Genomic DNA, 21,227 nt, shown 5'->3' on the forward strand with positions numbered 1-21,227 from the left:
TTTTATTTTTTGAAACTTAATTCCTTCCATAAAATTATGGTTTTTCACGAGCCTTGAAATTTGCCTTTAAATTTCAAATTTCAAATTAATTCTTCTTTTTTGGATAGTGGTCATATTTTGTTCGTAGGTCTTTTTAATAACTTTTTATGAAGTCCATATTTCATTAATATTAAACAAAGCTATCACAGCTCAGTCTTTGAATCCATGCTTACAGGACAGCGCAGAAAAGAAAGATTACGAATCCGGTTGGGCGCACAGAAAAGTTTGTTGAAAACCTTGTTCACTTCTGTAGTTCCACCTTAAGTATGTCAGTATCGAAGCTCACCACCAAAGTTCATTCTTGTCGTAATTTTTTTTGAAATGTTTGTTTAATTTTCCTGCGCTATTGGTTAGATTATATTTGAAAAACGTGCAAATATTGCTTGTGGTAACAATTTGAAGAGTTTTCAGAAAAATTAGTTGATATTTCCACTAGCTTGCATTACTAACTATCAAGCTGCCGTTGAACTTCACAATATCACAATGCAATAATAAAAATGACTGTTTTCAATTCAGTCTAGATCAAATTTAACGCAACAAAAAACAATCCATTTATTGAAAATTTGTACGTATGAAAACAATTTTTAAAATAGAATCTTGAAAGCCAAGTTTAATTTAGATAAATGGCAGAGTAATTAATTAATACTAATAAGATATCTTATGAACACCAAATAAATTGTTCATAGAGCGTATGAACTATTCCTACATCTGCATCTGTTGTCAATTAAAATAAGATCATTTGCTCCAAAGGAACTTATTTGTATTTCAATTGGCATCATCTGTCATTTAGATTTTAGATCATCGATGCATTTTTATAATTATTTGAAGGCATGCAACCCAGAAACAGCAATATTTAACTTCTACATGGTTAAGCTTTACTTTAAACTTTTAACCATATTAAAACCTTAGCGTAATTTAAAGTCAAAATTAATAAAACTTACCGTCCCAGATAGATTGATTTTAAATCAATATACATATTGTCGTCTCATATACATGTCATGTGTTTTGCAGCTCCTGCAGACAACAAGTGTCAAATGGATTTCCATGAACTTCATGTTTGTAATGTGAAAAATAAATCACTGAGCAATTTTCATTCAATTGGTATAAGAAAACAAAATGAAATGAAAATCTAAAAAAATAAATGAGATCATTTAGCGAGGCACGTTTGAATTAAAATTTGTAGCAGTTAGGTAACAAGTAAAGTAATAATAATAATTACTAATGGCAGGCTATTCATAATATTATCATTGGAATCGTGGTTTTAATTACATGGTATGCCACAATTTGTCACAAATGGGCGTGTTTATGGATAGAAGTTAAGTTACAATTGTTAAACTGCTGAGATTTATATTAATAATAAATATAAAATCACTGTTTAATTGGCTTTAACCGTGCCTAGTAAAATATACTTAAGATTTAAGTTGCGTCATTGGTGCATAAAATATGGGTGCATGCAGTTCTTTTTTTTCTCATTATTACGGGTGGCAATGACACAGTGAAATAAAGTGCTTAAATGTTTGTTGTTAGAGGTGTGGATTTGAACCCAATTGTAAGCAGCATTCTTTTTGTTATTTCTACCCAATTTCCAGCTCGACAACAACTTAAGTTTTAATCCTTGTGTATTGCACTTCAAGTTCTATTTATGTGACAAGTATTTGTTTATAATGAGATCAATTAGCAACTTGATCTGATCAGGATCAAATCTTGATAATAAAACAGATACGATCGAGTTGACAGCAGCAATGAATTGCTATCTCTTTTTTTCACCTAACTTTTGTAAACCATTCATTTTGTCTGTTCTTTTTTTTCTTCAAATAAACATTTTTTAATTTGACAACTTAAAACTTTTAATGACAAAACTGTCACTGTCAAACATTCAGTGAAAACTAAATTATCATCAAGTTTACGAACCTAAAATGTTTGTGGCTCCATTTAAGCGAAAACACTTATGACTGAAAACTCTAACCTAGGCCTCCATAAATACGCTTATACCGTTTTGGCTGCCATTACTGTTCGCTCGCAAAATATAAAGTAATACCCATAAACGAATTCGTATAGGGCCATGAGGTTAAAGTTAAAACTTGGATTGTAAAACGTAGACTATATTTTGTTGTCCGGTCTAAAAATAAAACAAGGGATAGCTTAAGCTACAGGACTGCCGTGCCAGAGGTCAATCCCTACCAGCTAAAAGTCCTTTCAAAAGTACAGCCTCTTTCGAGAAATTGGCAAACCTTTCAAGAGTAATTCTTGGTATAAAAAGTGCGTTCTTAAATTACCAATTCATATTCGGCATAAAAACTGTAGGTCCCTTCAATTCCTGATATTATATGCACACAGGAATTGTTGAGCGTTGGAAATCACTAAAGGCCCTGGTTCTTTACAAGCAGTTTCGCCACTTTAAAATTTAGATTTAAAACAAGAACTAGGGTTTGTGTGACTTAAATAGGGCTTAAACTAGCTTAAAAAATTTCTGATTTTGAAACATTCTTTATTTATTCTATGCTCGTATTAGTCTTAGCGTGATTTTATATAGACTATACCCTTCCTCAATAAGTCTTACGCTCACAGAATTTTTCAAATCTCGGACCAGTACTTCCTGACATAAGCGCGTTCAAACAAACAAAGAATTTAGTATTGATTGTGCAATTAAGGCAAACATTAATAAAAACTGTCCTAATGACTTTTAAGGTGATTTATTAAGGCTTAGAGGAGTTGCCCTGTTGTCTTAGCATAGGCTGCATATATTTTTGAAATATACTAGTGAATCTGGATCTCAATTCGGTGAAGCTCTACATAACCCTTAAATTGTTTTGCCTAGGTTCAAAATGTTATGAGTTTTTAGGCAGAATTGAAGAAAAAGCTCTTCACTAAAATTATTTTGTTTGAATTTTTTCGAAGTGAATATCTTCTTCTTTTCTGGAAATTAAGGTAAAATTTGATTGAAAAATAGTTGCTAGATTTATCCTGCTTAAGGCATACAAGTTCAAGCTATGACAAGTTTGCTTAAGTTTCTTTCAGAAACAGGTTTAAACTCTTATTATTCACAAAGCCTATCGATTTGTATAAAAAAAACAAAAAGGTCTCTTCGGTCGATAATTCGAAAAGTCTTACAAAATATTAATACCAAGATTTTGAAAAAGATTTTAAAAAAAGTTATTTTTTGTCTTTGTTCTCAAGATAATTGAATCGAAAACCATTTTGTATTAGTTTTTGAAGGTTTTGTTTTCTGTAAAAAAAAGTTGCCGATAAGATTGTTGTGAACAATTAAATAGAAGTTAACAACAATATTTTTCATATGATAAAATAAGTTTACTTTCAATTTTGGATTTATTTTCCACGAGATATTCTTCTCGAAAATGAGGATGAGATTTTGACATTTCTAACGAATTTTCACAAAAACAAATAGTTGCCAAACAAGCAACCTAAGTACATATTAGGTCTGTTCACTTACTTTCTGCACTAAAATTCGTAAGAAGAGATATTTTAAAGAGTGGGGGTAAAATTCTCCCACAAAAAGACAAAACTACTAAAAAGTAAGTGAACGGAAAAACAACAATTTTTTCCCACAATTTGACTGTCAAAAAAAATATAAATTTTAAAACATCATCGTTTCATTTCGTGTTTAGAATTTATTTATTTTCTTTGTAAATTATAACTTCAAGCAACATCATTTTGATCCATTGTTTTTTTTTATGAAAAACTTGATTAAATTAAAACCCAAATTGCAATCTTGTTGCCGTTCTTTGGGAAATGAATTTTTAATTTTATGGGTTTTATTTGAACTTCTGTCAAATATGAGACTTTCAACAAATCAGCCCAAAGAAATTTTTTGGGCTAAAATTCGTAGGTTGGGGAAATATTTTACTCTCTCGTGAGCGCTCTCTAACGAAAAACTACGAAGTTTTTGAGTACGCGAATTTCGTATTTTTTCGTAAAATTTGACTGTTTTAGGAAGGTACTCGCTCATAAATATTATTTTATAAAATAACAAATAACTACTTAGTTTTGTTTTTTTTGTTGGCTTCACTGTTTAAGATTATTTAAAAGACATCAATGTTTTTTAATAGAAAGAATTCAGTGCACTGAGGAAGATTTTAGTTAATATAAAATTACTTGTTGGTCCAATGCAAAAAGGATTTTTCTCGCCTCATCTCATAGCACTGCAATCCTCTTAAACAAAATAGTAATAAATTTAATTCAATTAAAATTGAGACTTTCCATAGACAAAATATATTAAATTGCCGGCAGCAAGATATTAGATAGTCGTGCCCACCTCGTGTTGTGCTTGTGCAGTGATTCAACAGTTTATTTGAGTGCGTTCACAAACGAAGCAAGACGACGACGACGCGATGGGATTTATAAATATCTTTTGTTATTAAACTCAAGTAGATTTTGACGAGGCAGGATTGCCAGATAGAGAGTTGTATTACTATATGAATTCATAAAATTTGTTTTTATTGAGATTTGTTGTGGAAAACAAGTAAAAGTAATGAACTGTGATGAATAACTTACGCCTTTATTTTATAAAAGTTGTCATTTAGTGCGCGTAAGGTAAGGTTTATATTAATGAAGTTTAAAAAATTAAAATAGTAATATTTTATAAGATTGTGTTTATTTTATTTATATTCTAAGCAGGAATTTGACAAAATAGAAATTTTGTTATTAAAAAAGCATGTACATTTTTATAGATTTGTATTTTCAAAAATTCTCAAAAACAACATAATGTAAATAATCACATTCTAAAATGGACCCATATTTATAAAAAAAACGTGTTCAACGTGTAAAACTACTACAGTAAACGGTCTACGTGTTGACTCTCACATAAAAATGAAGTACAAATCGGTCAAAAGGGTGTCACGCAGCGTTACCACTTTACTTCAATTGAAGTAGATCTACTTCTTTTTTTCAAATAAATTAAAAATCTACTTCCTACTTCGCACCATCATCAAAATATTGAAATCTACTTCATTTTCAATATCTGGTTTTTACCTACTTCAATTTTAATAAAAATAGACTGAATCTACTCCTTTTTTCTCTCACTCTTGTATTTAGTTTTAAAACTTTCTAGAGAATTAAAAATTGCTTGAATATTTGCATTTGCAGTAAAGTTACGTCTTATCTAATGTATTCTAGTGTAACCCTTTTGTTATTTTCGACATACATGAAAGGGCCTAGAAGGACCTTTATCATAATTTCCAGTCAAAAAGGCTGTTGTCTAGGCAATATTTCAATAGCAACGACTTTATTTTAGAAAATAATGCCGTAATTCTCATCGTTTCACTTTTCAATAGACGAAAATTATTTATTGTTTTTGTTTCGTTTTCAAACAATCCTTAACGACGTTTCAAAGCATATCGAACTCCCAATAACAAATTTACATAGTTTTATTTTGTAAATATCTTTATCTATCATACATATAGGGCCTGTATGGCAAGTTTTGCATTCGTAAACAAATTCGAATTCGAGATTTTAATCAAACATGACATTACGATGGTAGAGAAGTCGAAAAAAGTGGTCCCCCGATTTTTTCAAACTAAAAATAACAGCAGTTTCAAAACAAATTTGTAAGGTTAAAAATCGATAATTTATATACCAAAAACTAAAATTAAAAAACGATTTTCAAACGCAAATTTAAAAAAAAATTATTTTTTCTTGAGAAATCAAATGGCATTTACATTTTTGAAAACAAACTTTTTTGCAGATATGTACATTTTAATTCAATACAGGAAATAGTTTCACACAGACATTTTTGAATACATGAGCGAGTTAATGAGAACCAGAAGTGAATTTAATTTTTTTCTGTTTGTTAACGTTTTAAGTTGTGCCTTAGTCTTATTTTGGATTTGATTGTTTGTTTTCAATATAAATAGATATTTTCAAGTTGTCCAAAACCAAAGATAAATATTTGTTGATGTACTGAAATTGTATTACGATTACAATAACTATTTCTTGAAGAACTCGTCCTTAGCAATAAAAACATCCTAAAGTCATTTGATATGACCAACATGAGCCCAATCTTTGCTTTTTCGTTGCTAACAACCAAGATTTAATTTAAGAAATGTTACATTAACATATTAAAGTATATGATATGAAACCTTAAATAATGAATTTTTTTTCTATTTTTTTATTGAAATAATGTAATTTAAAAATATGTAGAATAATATGAAAAAGTTAATTTTTTAAATCTACTTCCATTTTTCTCAATCTACTTCACTTTTTTCCTAAAATCTACTTCCACTATTTTTTGAGAAGTGGTAACGCTGGTGTCACGTCGTGTAATAGTCAAAGAAAAATGTTGTCGAAAAGTTGAAAAGTACATTCACGCTCACGTTGATAGTTATTTTTGAGTCAATGCCTTGAGAATATTTTGTGATCGTATAATGTCTAAGGCAATGAAATGGCCCCCTTTTTGGCACTGCTCATGGTGATCGCGGATGTATGTTTCACGTTTGCCTTAGATGGACGATACATTTTTTTGAGGACTTTTATTAAATCAAATTTAAATCAAAGGCAAAGTATTTTTAAAGTTTCATCAGATAAAAAGTTAAGACTATAAATGCGGTATAAAAAAAGTAATGGTTCTTTTGAGATAAATATATTTCCTAACAAAAAAACATCCTTTTATCATTAATAGCCAATTATTAAACACTCAAACTAACTTTCATAAACATTTCACTTTTGGGAGAGGGTTCGGCTTGAAAGAAATTAAAATATGGAACAATTTTATTGCGAGAAAATTTCTCTGAGTTAATAAATTGGTCCCCATAATTGAGCCGTTTATTTTGAAAGCAACACTAAATACAATTTAACGGTATGTTTTCATTTTTAAAAAACTTGCACTCAATAAGTTGAGAACTATTGAGATTTCTTCGAGAGAATTATTGGTAATTAACGGTATAACAAATATCTTAAATATCTCGACTTAAAACAAAAGTGACTTATGCCACTTTCAAAATAAAAGGCTGAAAAACTTTTCTGTAGTATCGCAAGGCAGCCATCTTGGAACACTCCTTTTTATTCTTTTCATTAATGTTTTGCCAAATAACATTTCTTTTTCAAAATGTTTTATATAAGCTGATCTGAAGATTTGTAGCTGTTTAAGATCTGTATTAAACGCCAGTAAGATTCACATTGATATTGACTCTATTGTTAACTGTTTTCATATTAAAAAATTCATTATTTTTGAGAAGAAAACTATATTAGGTATTATTATCTTTTAATATTCTGAACTTCAGTACGCTCGGCGTGATGGTTAGTGCGTTGGACTGTCATACCAGAGGTCTTGGGTTCAAACCCTGCCTGTGCTATTTAAAGTTTTGTTCACGGGTACTGCCCCTAGCGAGGAATTAACAAATTCTCCAAGAGACATTTTTGTCATAAAAATTGCTTTCTCCATTCCTAGCAATATTATATTACATGGTTAAGAGTTGTAAGTCACTAGGCCCTAGTTCTCAACGGACTGTTGCGCCCCCTAATTTATTTATTTTAATATTCTAAGTTCTAACATTGATTGTTCTATTTTACTATCAAAGTTCAATTTTAATAAAATCGAGGTTGGGATGCGACCCACACTGATAACTTCCCATCCTGTCTGTCGATTTATCTTGCTAAAAATGTTTGTAGGTTTTCTTGTTTTGTTAAAAAAGTTGTTAGTTAAATCATTCTTAAAAAGTTAAAAATTACTTACAATATTTTGCATATAATGAAAATCGAAATCTATTTTTGTTAACGAGATTTTTTAGTCGTTAACCAATTTTTACCAATTTTAGTACCATTTCTGAAAAGTTTTTATTTCTTATATAGACAAATACAAATGGATAAATAAATTAAATTTGAAGTCAATACCTTCTATTGTTCACGTGATATCAAGAACCTAACATCATTTTTGTACGAAAAAACAAACGATGGAATTTTTATCAAAAATTCACTAAAATTCGAAAACAATATATTATAAAAATTCATTTTAAACCAATATTTTAAATTTTTGAAAAGACGTTTGAGTCGAAAATCAATTTTTACGAACTTTTAGAGATGCTTTTTTTAGGTTCTTATTTTTTGCTGAAAAACTTTCAATTTAATTTTTGAAAACATGTTCAAATGTTCAAAACAATAAATCTCATAAGATAAAATTAGATTCAGGCCAAAATCTCAAAGTTTTGAAAAGATATTTAAGTCGATTTATTTACTAACTAACCATCATGCCACGGGTACCACTTTTTTTAAGTATTGAGTTTTTGTACAAAAACTGTCGATTCGATTTTTTTTTAAATATTTACCGAATGTTTAAAACAACATTTCTTATAAGATAAAATCAGTTTGAAGCCATAATCTCAAATTTTTGAAAATATATTTAAGTCGAAATTCAATTTTGAGTAATGTTTTTTTTAAGTTTTTATTTTTTATAAAAAAAACTGTCAGTTCGATTTTTCTCAAAATTTGACCAGATGTTAAAGACATTATTTTTCGTAGCACAAAATTGTTTTGGAGATAAAATCATTTTTAATTCCTAAAATTTTCGAGGTGACAAATTTTTGTTTTCAGTTTTTTATGATTTAAAGAAAACCGTACATTGGATTTTTTTTCAAAAAAATATACTTGTTTAGTATCACGTTACAACATATTATTTAAAATTAATTTAAAATCTCTAGCGTTTTTGGTTTGTGAGCTATTTAGGGTTAGCTAAAATGTTCACCTTTTTTTTAAACTGCTATGTTAAAAAAAAAAACACCCACGCAATTTTTTTAAAGCCATTTCTGCATCTTTCTGCTTTATTATACCAACATTTATTTTAAGTCGATATATCTACTGGTTCTTGAGCTATGGACTACGAAAAAACGTTTCGAACGTACGGACGTAAAAACGTACACGCACGCACAGGCATCTTTCTTAAAATCCTTTATTTCGACTCTAGGGATATTGAAACGTCAAGGAATGTCAAAATACTAAATAAATCCCCTGAGAAGCTGGAAAACAACTGGCGAACGTAGGTTAAAACCAAGATGGATTAGTTTTATTTTATTATTAATCGCATCCAACTGATTGATCATCAAAGCCCAAGAAACAAACACAATTTCTCACAAATTAAACATATGATCAAGTTCCCATTGTCAAAATTTTCAATTTTAAATCGGACCCATTACAATAACTTCCTATGGGAAGTTAAAGAAATATTTACGAAACTCATAGTTGTTAGTATCAAATTTAACTTTTTTTAAATGTCAAAAAAAGTCATATGAAAATGATAATGAAGATCAAAACTATCCAGATAAAATCAAAAATCTATTTTTCTTTATTTAAATACAATCTACTTAAGTTTTCTTTAAAAAGAATTATTTATTTATTAATTTATATTTAAATATTTTTTTTTTTGGATTTTTCATCTATCTAAGCAATTAAAAAAAATCGTCAGGTTTCTAGGTCTGTTTAAATGTTTAAATTATTTTCTTAATTGTCGCCCAAGCACAACTCTTGAAAGTTAAGTTATTTCATTTGTACTTATTTTAAACATCACAATTTAAAAAAAAACACTACTCTATGTCAAGAGTGAATAAGCTAAACAAAGATTGTTGGCAACCATTAAAAACCACCAACACAAAATGGAAAAGTATATGAAGACACATAGTGAAATAGTGTGCGCAACACATGTTACAATAATCTCAACATGTGTAGATACAATATACTTGCATACATTCTCAAAACGATCAAATAATTTCGTTTATTTTTTTATTTATTAAAGGCACTTAGTTTTCTCGGTTCTTCTGAATTTGTCGGACTTTTGTGGTCTGAGTTTTTTAACAAAATTTTCACAAAACTTCTCTAAATTGTATATACATAGTTAAATTTTGGAAAAAACAAACTTCTACAGAAAAATGATTATCACGCAATTAAATAAATAAAAACTACGTTTCCATATTTCCAACAATTTTGTATTTTTGTGTGAATACTCGTACAAATTATTATCAATACTCAATCGCAGAAAGTTCAAGTGAAATTGTTGAAGTGAAGGTAAGGAAGGGCATCAACTCGGTGTGTGGTGTGGTGTATATTTACGAGTTATGCGCGACTATAGATACAAAGCAACATTCAACAGTTTGCAACATAAGCAAATCGGCTTCGGAATCGGCTTATTTTATATTTTACGTTTCCTACCCTAATGCGTGAACTGTGACAGAGGGAGTGACTGTGATAGAACGATTGTAAAGGAGTTTATTGTTTTGATTTGTCGACTTTTCTTGATTTTGCAACCGCACCGCATGTTTCCTTAGAAATTATTATGTTGTAGATCGCACGCGCAGGTAATTAAACACAATAATGGTGATTTCGTTCATGCAACTTATGTACCTAGTTCCCAAACCCACCATCGTGCGTCGTCGGTCGTTGGAGTCGAGTGAATTAAATCCAAATGCAAATTAAAAGGGTTTAGATCTTTTAAGACTTACGACTTATGAATAAAGAAAAGTGTAACTTAAGAACCCAACTGGATTGTGTAAGCAACATCAATGACGGAAATCTATCAACAATATAAAACAACAACATCAACGACAACATTTCTCATGTGGATTATTATTGATATCTTTATTATATTGCGTTTGCTTTGAGTATTGACTTTTTTAGATACTTTGTGTTGATTTGTGGTTATTGGTGGCTTTGGGAAGCCTTAGAAATTGCAGAACAATAAAACAACAAACAACAAAAAAAACCGTGAGATTAATTAAAATGTTGTCTCTTAGCTTTCAAATGTGAAAATTACGACCGGAAATTGTGGTAAAAGATACATTTTGATACACATCCAGTGATCTGGTATGAATAATTGTGTATTTGGTTTTTGTTGTTTTTATTTATCGAACGAAACAGTTGCAAGGAATAATATCAAGTTTTGAAGATACCTATGGATATGTGTTTATAGAAAAAAGCTTCTTTTGATAAGTTTAGAACTTAGATGAAAAACATTTATATTTGTTTTTAGTATGCATAAAATGTTGCTTTCAACTTCAGATGGAGCTCAAGTGGATTATGTATGTTTTTTTAGTGTTAGGTTATGTCTTAAAGAAAATTAAAAACAACGCAACGTATTCAGAAATTTTTGTAACTAACTTTGAACGTTTTTTCTTAAGCGTTGATGTTAAAGAAAACAAAATTATCTATGTCAAATAACTTTTTTTGGTCTAAAGACTCAGATTATGCGAGTATAACAGCCTTATTACGGTTTCCAAAGATCAAGTAATTGACAATTGAAACTTTTTGTCAATTAATTGATAAATTGGTATTATGAACGCGAGTTGATCATTTTTTGATCCATTGTGAACAAAGATCAAAAATCTATTGTGAATAGTGCCTATTTACTTTTGAAATAATGATATCGAGTCCAAGCTTATTTTATTCTGCCACATAAAAATTGTTTTTAAAGAAAAAAACTACAAACAATTATTCTAATATATATTTTTGTCTCGAAAGCATACAAATCTTTTGTCTTCACTAGATTACATATGTATATTGAACACCTGTTAATGTGGTCGGGGTTCTTGAATTTCTAGGGCGTTAAGAGAAGCTACCGGAGTGGGTTGCACCCAGCCGCTTTTTAATATATGTACTTTTTACATGAATCTTAAAATCGAATACCTTATTCGGTTGCCTTCATTGAATGATGTGTCTGCAGAATCTATAGCAATATCAATGGTTTCAACAATACTATCGGGTTCTTCTGCTACCAATTCAGGGTTTTCCACTCTATACTTGATACAAATATTGTGCAGAGCTGCACATACATTTATGATTTTTTTTATCTACATACATATGTTCAGCCAAATCCATCGGATTTGAAGCATCGCGTAGTTTTCTTCGAATCTTTGCTTGCTCCAAAGTATTTTTTTCTTCAATTTCATTTTCACCGAAAAATAGTTCAATAGTAGACATGCTTTTGGCTTTCGCGATCCATAAAATATTTTATCAACAAGGAATTTGTGATTGACTGAAAATTTGATAATTAACAAATATTTTGACAGCCATAATACAAAGACTGTCAATTTGAATCATTCACAATAGATCTAATTTCTGAAGAGCGTTCACAGTTTATAAAAAATTTTGATTGCTGACAACGATAATAAAAATTCATCAATTTCAGTAAAAAATGTGAACTAGCGTATTGATAATTGGCAACCGTAATAGGGCTGTAAGACTGGAAGAGTGCAGATCCTCTGGTTTACCCGCACTATACACTTGGGCCGTCTAGTTGTTTCTTTTGAAATCATATATTATTTTGACACTGACAGCTGTTTTCCGCTCGAAAACTTGGCAGCCAGGCAATGAATAAGCTTACACAACATAAGGGACTTCATTTGTAGTCAACTTCATTCGTTGAACGTTCATTTTGATCAACGCAACTACTTACTTTTTCAAGTGTCATACATTTTAAAATCGGAACCTTAATTCACCAACCTCTATTTTCGGTTGATTGTTCCAAAAACCATTCTTGTCTACAAACCAATTCTTAGGCAAGCTACAAGTCCATCACGAATTCAGGACTTGTATTTTTTTTTTTGTAAAGAAATAATATTTATTTTTTCTTTTTGCAATTTGACACAAAACATTAAAGGGATTTTGCAAACAAATTACAAAGTTATAAAGTTCAGCTTTTATCAGTTGAATGAAAAAACATGATCAGCTGACAATTTGACATAAGTCGAAGTGGACTTGATAGATAAGGAGATTTTTCTTGACTAATTTTCCAGTCAACTTTCCAGTTAAGTTTTGCCCCTTTGAAAAATATTGAAAACGTGAGTACTTTCTTGTCCAAATAGTTCATTCTTAAAAAAGAAGTTGAAATAAAGACCCATCACTGTTTGGACTTCTAAATGGCTTAAATTGGACAACGATTTTGGGAGAAAAATCTTATTTTAAGAGTAACTTGTGTTTTATTCAACCTTTAAAAACACATTTTTTTCCCTTGGTAAAGTATAATCTTAAACGTCTTATTCTTCTTGAAGAACTTTCATTTGCAAAGTCTTACCCTACAAAGTATAAAAAGGTTCTTTAAATTTGCCTACAAAATATTTAATTTTAAAACTTATTTTAAAGGTTATTGCTATTCTTGATATTTGATAATTTATAAAAGAGAAGTTTGCATTTTTCGCAACTCAAGTAGGAGTGGGATAAAGTGATGAGACAGTCAAAGTGACACCGATGAAAACAAAAAACTAGTAGGCTTTATGTAACGTACGTTTTGACAAAGGCACCTTGTTAGTTTTTCAAGTGTCATCAATTTTAAGCTTATAACTGTACTTCACCTACCTCTACCTTCAGTTAGTCAAGAAAAAGCTACCAAAAAGAAACAAGGACAAGGAACTATTTTAAACAAAACGTTAAATGGAATTATGCAAAAAAGAAATAAATGCTAGAGTAGTAAAGTTCAGCTTTCAGTTAAACGAAAAAACTGCTCACATGTCATTTTGACATAAGTAGACTTGACTTAATAGTTGGGGAGATTGGGCAGGTTCAGGCAACATAAGGGACTTTATTTGCAGTCAACTTCATTCCTTGAACGTAAATTTTAACGAAGGCAACTAGTTAGTTTTCCAAGAATTTAAATTCAGAACTTTACTTCAAAATCTCTTCTTTAAGTTCATAGTATAAGAACGACCAAACACATTATTGCCTACGAAACACTCCCCAGACAAGCTACAAGTCCATTACGAGTTATCTTTTGTATTGTAGAGAAATATTACTTATTTCTTATTGACAAGGAGCCCTTTTACAGAAGACATTAAATAGAATTGTGCAGACAATAAATAAATCATAACGTAGTAAAGCTCAGCTTTCACTTGAATGAAAAAAACATGATCAGTTGTCATTTTGACATAAGTTGACTTGACTGGATAGTTAGGGAGATTTTCCTTGACCTACTTTCAATAAAGTTGCCTCAATTGGAAGGTATTTTTTTGACAGCTGCCCAATCAGATAATAGAAACTTGCCTTACTTTGAAGTCCCTTATGTCCGCAAATTTTTCTTAACTTACTTTCCAGTCAACTACCTCAACGTGGCAATAGGCAATTTTTTGGCAGCTGGCCGATCAGGTACAATATACTTGTCTTACTTGCAAGTCCCTTACGTGGTCTGAACCTATGCCCACTGACAAAATGAATAAAACTTCTTTGGATGAGTTAATTTTATTCAAGAATCTTATTTTTGATTGAAAGCTTGAAAAATGACAAAACCCTTAAATAAATCAGATATCGGTTTTTACATACAGTTACTCCCAAAATTGAGCGTACACTCATATGGAAGTAAGTAATTTGTTACTTTTAATATTTAAGGTATGACGTTTTTCCCAAATTCTTTTGCCACTGTTCAACATGGAGGAGGTTATGTCATATTATAATGGCATAAGACTCCAAGTCTAACGGAAACCTATGAATTTTGTTGCTTTAGAGTGCAAGCAAGCTAAGGATCTCGAACTCCAACCCAAGATACAAAACTCAATTGAAAGCTAAGGTCACCGTAATAGAGATAGATTGATAAAGAAGCTTCATAGCGATTATGTTAGAGCCGTTTTGTCGCATTGAGAAAAAAGATTAGGTCTCTAATCTTTGTCTCAGATAGCTCATCAAGTTCGTGTAAGAATGCTTTTCCAAAGTATTTCATTCTAGTGATTGCCAAAGCAGGACATTTGCAGAGGAAATGGATTATCGTTTCACTTTCTCTTTGGTCACTACAACTACGGCAAAAGGTGTTGTAAGAGATACCCAACTTCTCTGCATGAACTCCTATAGGCCAATGTCTGGTACAAACCGCAACAATCCTGACTATGTCTTGCCTTGGCCTGCATAGAAGATCGTTTGTACGGGTTTTATTATAGGTGGGCCATATCTTCCTAGATATAATGCAGTTGGGTAAATTGCTCCATCTTCGGTTTGATTCATTTTGGTAGATAGAAAAGATTTTACCCTTTATAGCACCAAGAGGAATGTTAACCATTTACCCAAGTGAGCTATGAAGGGCCGATCCTGGCTAGCTCGTCAGCCCGTTCATTTCCCACGATACCACTATGGCCCTTAACCCAGATCAGGGCGACACCGCGGTTAATATTCAAGTTCGCAAGCTCATCGCAACATTGCTGGACCAATTTAGATGAGGATATGGCCGAGTTAATGGCTTTGACAGCTGCCTGACTGTCTGTAAAGATAGCCGCATTTCGGTTTTGGTTTGGGTTTTTTTTAAGTATCTTATATGCCTCCCTTATTGCCAGCAGTTCAGCCTGCAAAACGCTAGCAAAGTCAGGAAGCCTAAAGGATTTGGCTACATTTAGGGACTCAGAAAATATCCCAGAACCAACTCCACACTCCATCTTTGAGCCGTCAGTAAAGATGGTTGTGTCGAAATCTCTCTCGATGGGAAAATAACCTTAAAACCCTTACTAAGGTTCAAAGTAGGAGTGCAGTAGTCAGTGTCTACAGAGATAATATCTGAGAGAATCAATTTAGTTGTGTTGCTGTGACCATAAGGTTTTGACAACCAGCTGTTTGATTCCTTCAGCCTAATAGCGCTGCAGGAAACTGTGTATTTAATAAAAAGGTGGATTGGTAGAAAATCCAAAATAACGTTTAAGGCGTCCGTTGGGCAAGTACGCTTTAACTTATTAACATTTTAGGCTCTGCTAAGAGCAGGCCACCACACAATCGAACCATATGTTAAGATTGGGGTTCGACTGAAGACCCCACTTTTTGCCGAAAGTTTTGCTGCAGGCGTAGAAGGCAACACAGGCCTTCTAAACCCGTACTTCTATATTTACTTTCCAGTTTAGTTTAGCGTGAAGGGAAGTTGCTAACTTTCTTCAAAGCTGACTCCGTGATTTCACTAATCACAGAAGTGTACTTTCCTGACACCAATAGCACCAAATCATCCGCGTAGGCTACCGCCTTCACTCCACATCTCTCTAATTTAACGAGAATTGTATCCATGACCAGAAGCCATAGAAGAGACGAAAGAATACCACCCTGGGGTGTTCCCCTACTCACGTGTTTTGTTGCGATTGTATTGCTTAGAGAGGCTCGAATCTTCCTACCACAGAGCATGGAAATAATCCATTCTCGAATGAAGTCTTCTACACCGAACTTAACGAGCGAGTCTTCTATGGATTCTGTATGGATGTTAAAAGCACCTTCTATGTCCAGGAAGGTGGCAAGAGTAAATTCTTTATAATGGATTGTTTCTTTTACAGTACGCACTACCTCATGGAGGGCAGTCTCCGTAGATTTGCCCTTAAGATAAGCATGCTAAGAGCTTTCGAGAGGTCGTCCAACTCGTGACCTCGCCTACCCACTTTCGGGATAAAAACTACTTTGACCTGTCTCCACGAAATGGGCACATGTTTGAGAAGGAGACATCCTTTGAAAACTTGTCCCAGGCATGGAGCTGCCACATCATGCAACTTTTGAAGCATAACTGTCAGTTTGCCATTCATGCCTGGGGATTTATATGGAGAAAAAGTATTGATGGCCCACAAAATATTTTCTTTGGTTATTACGGAATTGACTTGCTCCATATGAACTACGTTTAGCTCTGTGGTTTCAAGCAATTCGGGGTTATCACTCTCGCAACCCGGAAAGTGCGTCTTCATCAGTAGCTCAAGAGATTCGGCTGGAGAGGCTGTCCAGGTTCCATCAGGCTATTTTAGAAATGAAGGATTATAATGTTCCTTCGATAAAACTTTGATGAGCCTTGCGGAGTCCTTTATGTCTTCGATTGATTGGCAGTATTCTCTCCAGCCTTGTCTTTTGGCTGATGACAGGGCTTGCTTGTAAATTTTAAGAGAGTCTTTATACGGTTAGTAAAACTTATGTTTGTGGCAGATATTGAAAATTGTCCTCGTCATTTTCCTAAGACTGGACAGTTCTTCATTCTATTAACCATACAGTACTCGAGTTAAAAATACATCGTCTTCTCAGTTCCGACAGAAAAAGTGCATGCAGCATCTGTAAGTAATGATCTGTGTTGACAGTGATATTCCGAAAATTTCAAGAAAAAATTACGGGGTTTATAGAGCTTTTGTTGGCTTTTAGAGGCCTAATAAAGGCAGATTTGTTTTTTAACGACTCCTTACGCAAAACGTAATTAGAAATTGAATGCATCAATATTGAATATGCAATCTACAACAATTATTTTATAATATCGAATAGAAGAGAATTCCTAATAAATTTATAACATACTCCTAATAAAAACCTAATGAATCATTTCCATTTATAATCGTGTATAATTCTGATTACAAAAGTGCAGCACCCACGCTTCTCTAATTTATTTTTTTTTGTATTATTATTGTTGTCAAATTAAATGTTCATATTTGAATGTCTGGTATGAATATTCTCCCCCTGTTCGAATGCAGCCACTGCCATTGGAGAGTGTTCAATTTCAAAGCTATTATGGAGCACCACCAACAGCTTCTAAGTTCCAATTGGTTTGGGAAAAACAATCAAAACCATTCATACACATGAATGTATGTACTAATGAATAGTTCCAATGACCTGCAAACTGCTCTAAAAAAGTCTAGACATTTAAATCTTATTTCAAAGTTCCTCATATTTGCTTACATTCTTAGAATACCGTTTTCCATTTTTGTTTAAATTAGAACAACACATTTTTATTTTGTTTTTCAATTTTTAGAATTAAATTCAACAAGATGCTCCAGGCAGCTATGTCGAAGAGAAAAACCCTAATATTCTCTTGCTTTGGCATAGCTATTGGTCTGTGCATTGGCACAGTACTGAAAAACTATCGAGCATTGGAAATTGTCAAAAGATGTAGTCTCAAGCCTGGCAATCCTAATTCACCTTTCGATATAATCGGAATGAAGCCGAACGAAACAATTCATAATTCCCAAAAAAATCTAGTTTTCGTTGGTGTTATGACGGCGAAAAATTTTATCGAAGGTCGAGCGAAAGCCGTTTACGACACTTGGGGTAAAGAAGTTCCAGGACGTATTGTTTTCTTTAGCGCCGAAGGTTCTTATTCCGATGAATTGCCAGTGATTGGATTGAAAAGCGTTGACGATAGATATCCACCGCAAAAGAAGTCATTTATGATGCTCTATTATATGTATGAGCATTTTATTGATAAGTTTGAATGGTTCATCAGGGCAGATGATGATGTTTATATGGAACCAGATAAGCTGGAAAGGTTTTTACGATCAATTGACAGTTCGAAGCCACAATTTATTGGTAAGATAATAATTTCTGATTTATATGCATTTTTAGAAACATTTTTCATTGAACACAGGTCAAGCTGGGAAGGGAAATAGCGAAGATTTTGGTTTGCTTTCTCTGGAGTTCGATGAAAACTTTTGCATGGGTGGACCAGGAGTCATATTGAGTAGTGAAACATTACGAAGAGGTATCATGTCTCTTCTTTCAGATTTACTAAAATAAACAAATTGATGTTTAAATATTTTGTTAGTGGCTCCACATATACCAACATGCTTGAAAAACTTATACAGTACACATGAGGATGTAGAAATTGGACGATGTGTTCAAAAATTCGCAGGCATACCCTGTACTTGGAACTATGAGGTAACTATTTTTAGAGTATTTTAAAGGGAAAGTTTCTAAAAATTAGAATTTTTTCTTTTCTTCAAGATGCAATACATTTTAAGACATAATTCAAGTGGAAAAATGGCATTTACTGGAAGCTTAAAACGCAAGGAAATACACAATGCAATTTCGTTACATCCAATTAAACAAGGACCACTTATGCATCGATTGCACTCTTATATACAGGTTTGAAAAAATGTCTAAAGACTCCTAATTTTACTTCTTCTTTACATAAACTAAAAATACAGCGCATACGCCTAAGTATCCTAATATAAAGCTTTTAAATATCATAATGACACTAATACCTTTCACTTTCATAACCTTTAAGGCTTTTTGACCTATCCCTATAGTCATATAACATTCTTATACACTTACAGGGCTTAAAAGCTGAAGAAATTCGCCAAGAATCTCTTTTACTGCACAGAGACATCGCACGAATGGGAAAACTATTAGAAATTCCGAATGAAAGTAAATTCCTGGTCCCAGGAATTCCATTAATTCCGGAAACTGAAAATGGAAACCGCTACTTTGAAGACCACAATATTTTAGGTAACATATTGAATTAAAAGTTTTCATACTAATTTCTCTTCCGAATTTTTGTTTGTGGTACTTTCTAGGCATTAGTCCCGATTTAAATAAATTCACACCATCATCAACAGAAGATCTTCTAGAATGGTCATTCATTGCCAGAAGCCTTTATTCAACGGATCATTCAAATCCAAAGCACAAAATCGATTCAGCAACACGTGAAGGCCTAGAGGATATAATTAATGAAGTTATGGAGAACATAAATAATTATTCTCGACAACGAGGACGAGTCATTGAATTTCGTGAATTACTTTATGGCTATTCCCGATTGAACACCCTTCATGGACAGGACCTTATTTTGGATCTCCTTTTAATATACAAAAAGTATAGGGGGAAAAAGATGACAGTACCAGTGCGTCGCCATACGTATGTCCAAAGAGCATTCACTGGAACATTTGTCAAGGAATTCCACGAAGATTTCTACAATGTTACTCTACAAAAAAGTAAGTGGCTGTTTTAGGCCGTGAGAAAAAATTTCATCTTTGTTTATTTTTTTCTTAAAGGTCTTTTTAAAAACATGTTTGATAAAGGTATGGAAAAATTTACCAATTCATTTACATTACCTGGATTTGGCAACAACGATCCCAGCTCTCAACTCATCAACAAATCCAAGATAGTTTTCGTCCTGCCTATCTCGGGACGTTTCAACACTTTCAAGCGCTTCATTGATAACTATGAGGATGTGGCAATTAAGATGGACACAAATTGCGATTTGGTCATTGTGATGTTTGGAAATCAAACCTCAGTGCGTGAACACTTTAGGCTCATCAAAGAATTTCGCCATAGAAACGTCTATCAACAAATCCATTACATTCACCGAAACGAAGACTTCTCGCGAGGTGTTGCTCTCGATTCAGCCTCCAGATCGTCTTTTATTCAAGACAACGATATAATCCTGTTCATTGATGTCGATATGGTTTTCAAATTAGAAACACTACAAAGAATTCGGATGAATACAGTTCAAGGCAAACAAGTCTATCTTCCCATAGTTTTTAGCCAATACGACCCAAGAAGACGAAATTCAGCGAGTATGCTTGTGAATGAAATAAACAACGACTCAGGCTATTTCCGGCAATATGGATTTGGCATTTGTGCAATATACAAATCTGATATCTTGGATCCAGATATAAATGGATTTGATAGAGATATTATGGGCTGGGGCCTCGAGGATGTAAGATTTCTGGAGAAGATTGTAAAAGTCGGTAATCGTCAAGGTTCGTTTTTGGTTAATACTGCTGATGTTCCGAGTGGTTATAATGAGGCAGCGGAAAAACATCGTCGTTTAAGCATATTCCGTGCTCCAGATCCTTCATTGGTTCATGTGCATCATGATATTGTGTGTGATACTAATTTGGAAGCGCAGCAGTATAATATGTGTTTGGGAACTAAAGCGAACACCCTTGGGAGCACAAAACTTATGGAGGAAATATTTCTAAGTAATAAAGCCAATATAGATTTTATAATTGATTATAATAAGAAAAAAGAGGAAAAATAGAAGAAACTTATTTTAAGGTTTTTCCATTATATAATCATAAATAAAAATACTGCAAGTGTTATTAGAGATTGATGATAATCTTTCGTGTGTAAGAAACATTTAGAATCTCAGCGAGAAAAATATATGCACTACATTCCTTTGAGAAGAAATTGTGGAAAATTGCAGAATAAGTACATTTTTATTTCAGTTTAAAAACATTTAAGAAAGTTTACTCACGACGAAAGATTATCGTCAGTTTCTAAAACACTTTGTATTCCTAGTATTATTAAGTGTAAGTGAAAACTTCTTTGGAGTCGTTTGTTTTTTTTTTTTTAATTTTAAAGAATTTTTCATTTTATTTGAATTTATTTTGGTTAATTAATATCCTCGCATGTATAGATAAAAAATAATAATTTTAGGCTTTATGGCAGAAAGAATTTATGGATGTTCTTTTCAATCTATGAATCTTTGTAAATTTTTTAATTTTTCATAATCATAAGAATATTATTAAATGTTAATTTTCAAGTATAAATAAAAACACTTTAATTTT

The 21,227-nt window shown here is 32.1% G+C and overlaps 1 protein-coding gene across 1 annotated transcript; it reads left to right on the forward strand.

The window, feature by feature from the left end:
* Positions 1 to 9,783: 9,783 nt before the first annotated feature.
* Positions 9,784 to 21,227, forward strand: LOC129945650 (chondroitin sulfate synthase 1). The gene is made up of 8 exons (XM_056055492.1): positions 9,784 to 10,044; positions 17,693 to 18,246; positions 18,305 to 18,418; positions 18,482 to 18,594; positions 18,661 to 18,801; positions 18,993 to 19,164; positions 19,233 to 19,646; positions 19,707 to 21,227. Exons 2-8 carry the CDS (start codon positions 17,709 to 17,711, stop codon positions 20,696 to 20,698), a joined length of 2,484 nt encoding a protein of 827 aa, XP_055911467.1. The 5' UTR covers positions 9,784 to 10,044; positions 17,693 to 17,708; the 3' UTR covers positions 20,699 to 21,227.

The sequence above is a fragment of the Eupeodes corollae genome, chromosome 2 (genome assembly GCF_945859685.1).
Source record: "Eupeodes corollae chromosome 2, idEupCoro1.1, whole genome shotgun sequence".
Taxonomy (NCBI): Eukaryota; Metazoa; Arthropoda; class Insecta; order Diptera; family Syrphidae; genus Eupeodes; species Eupeodes corollae.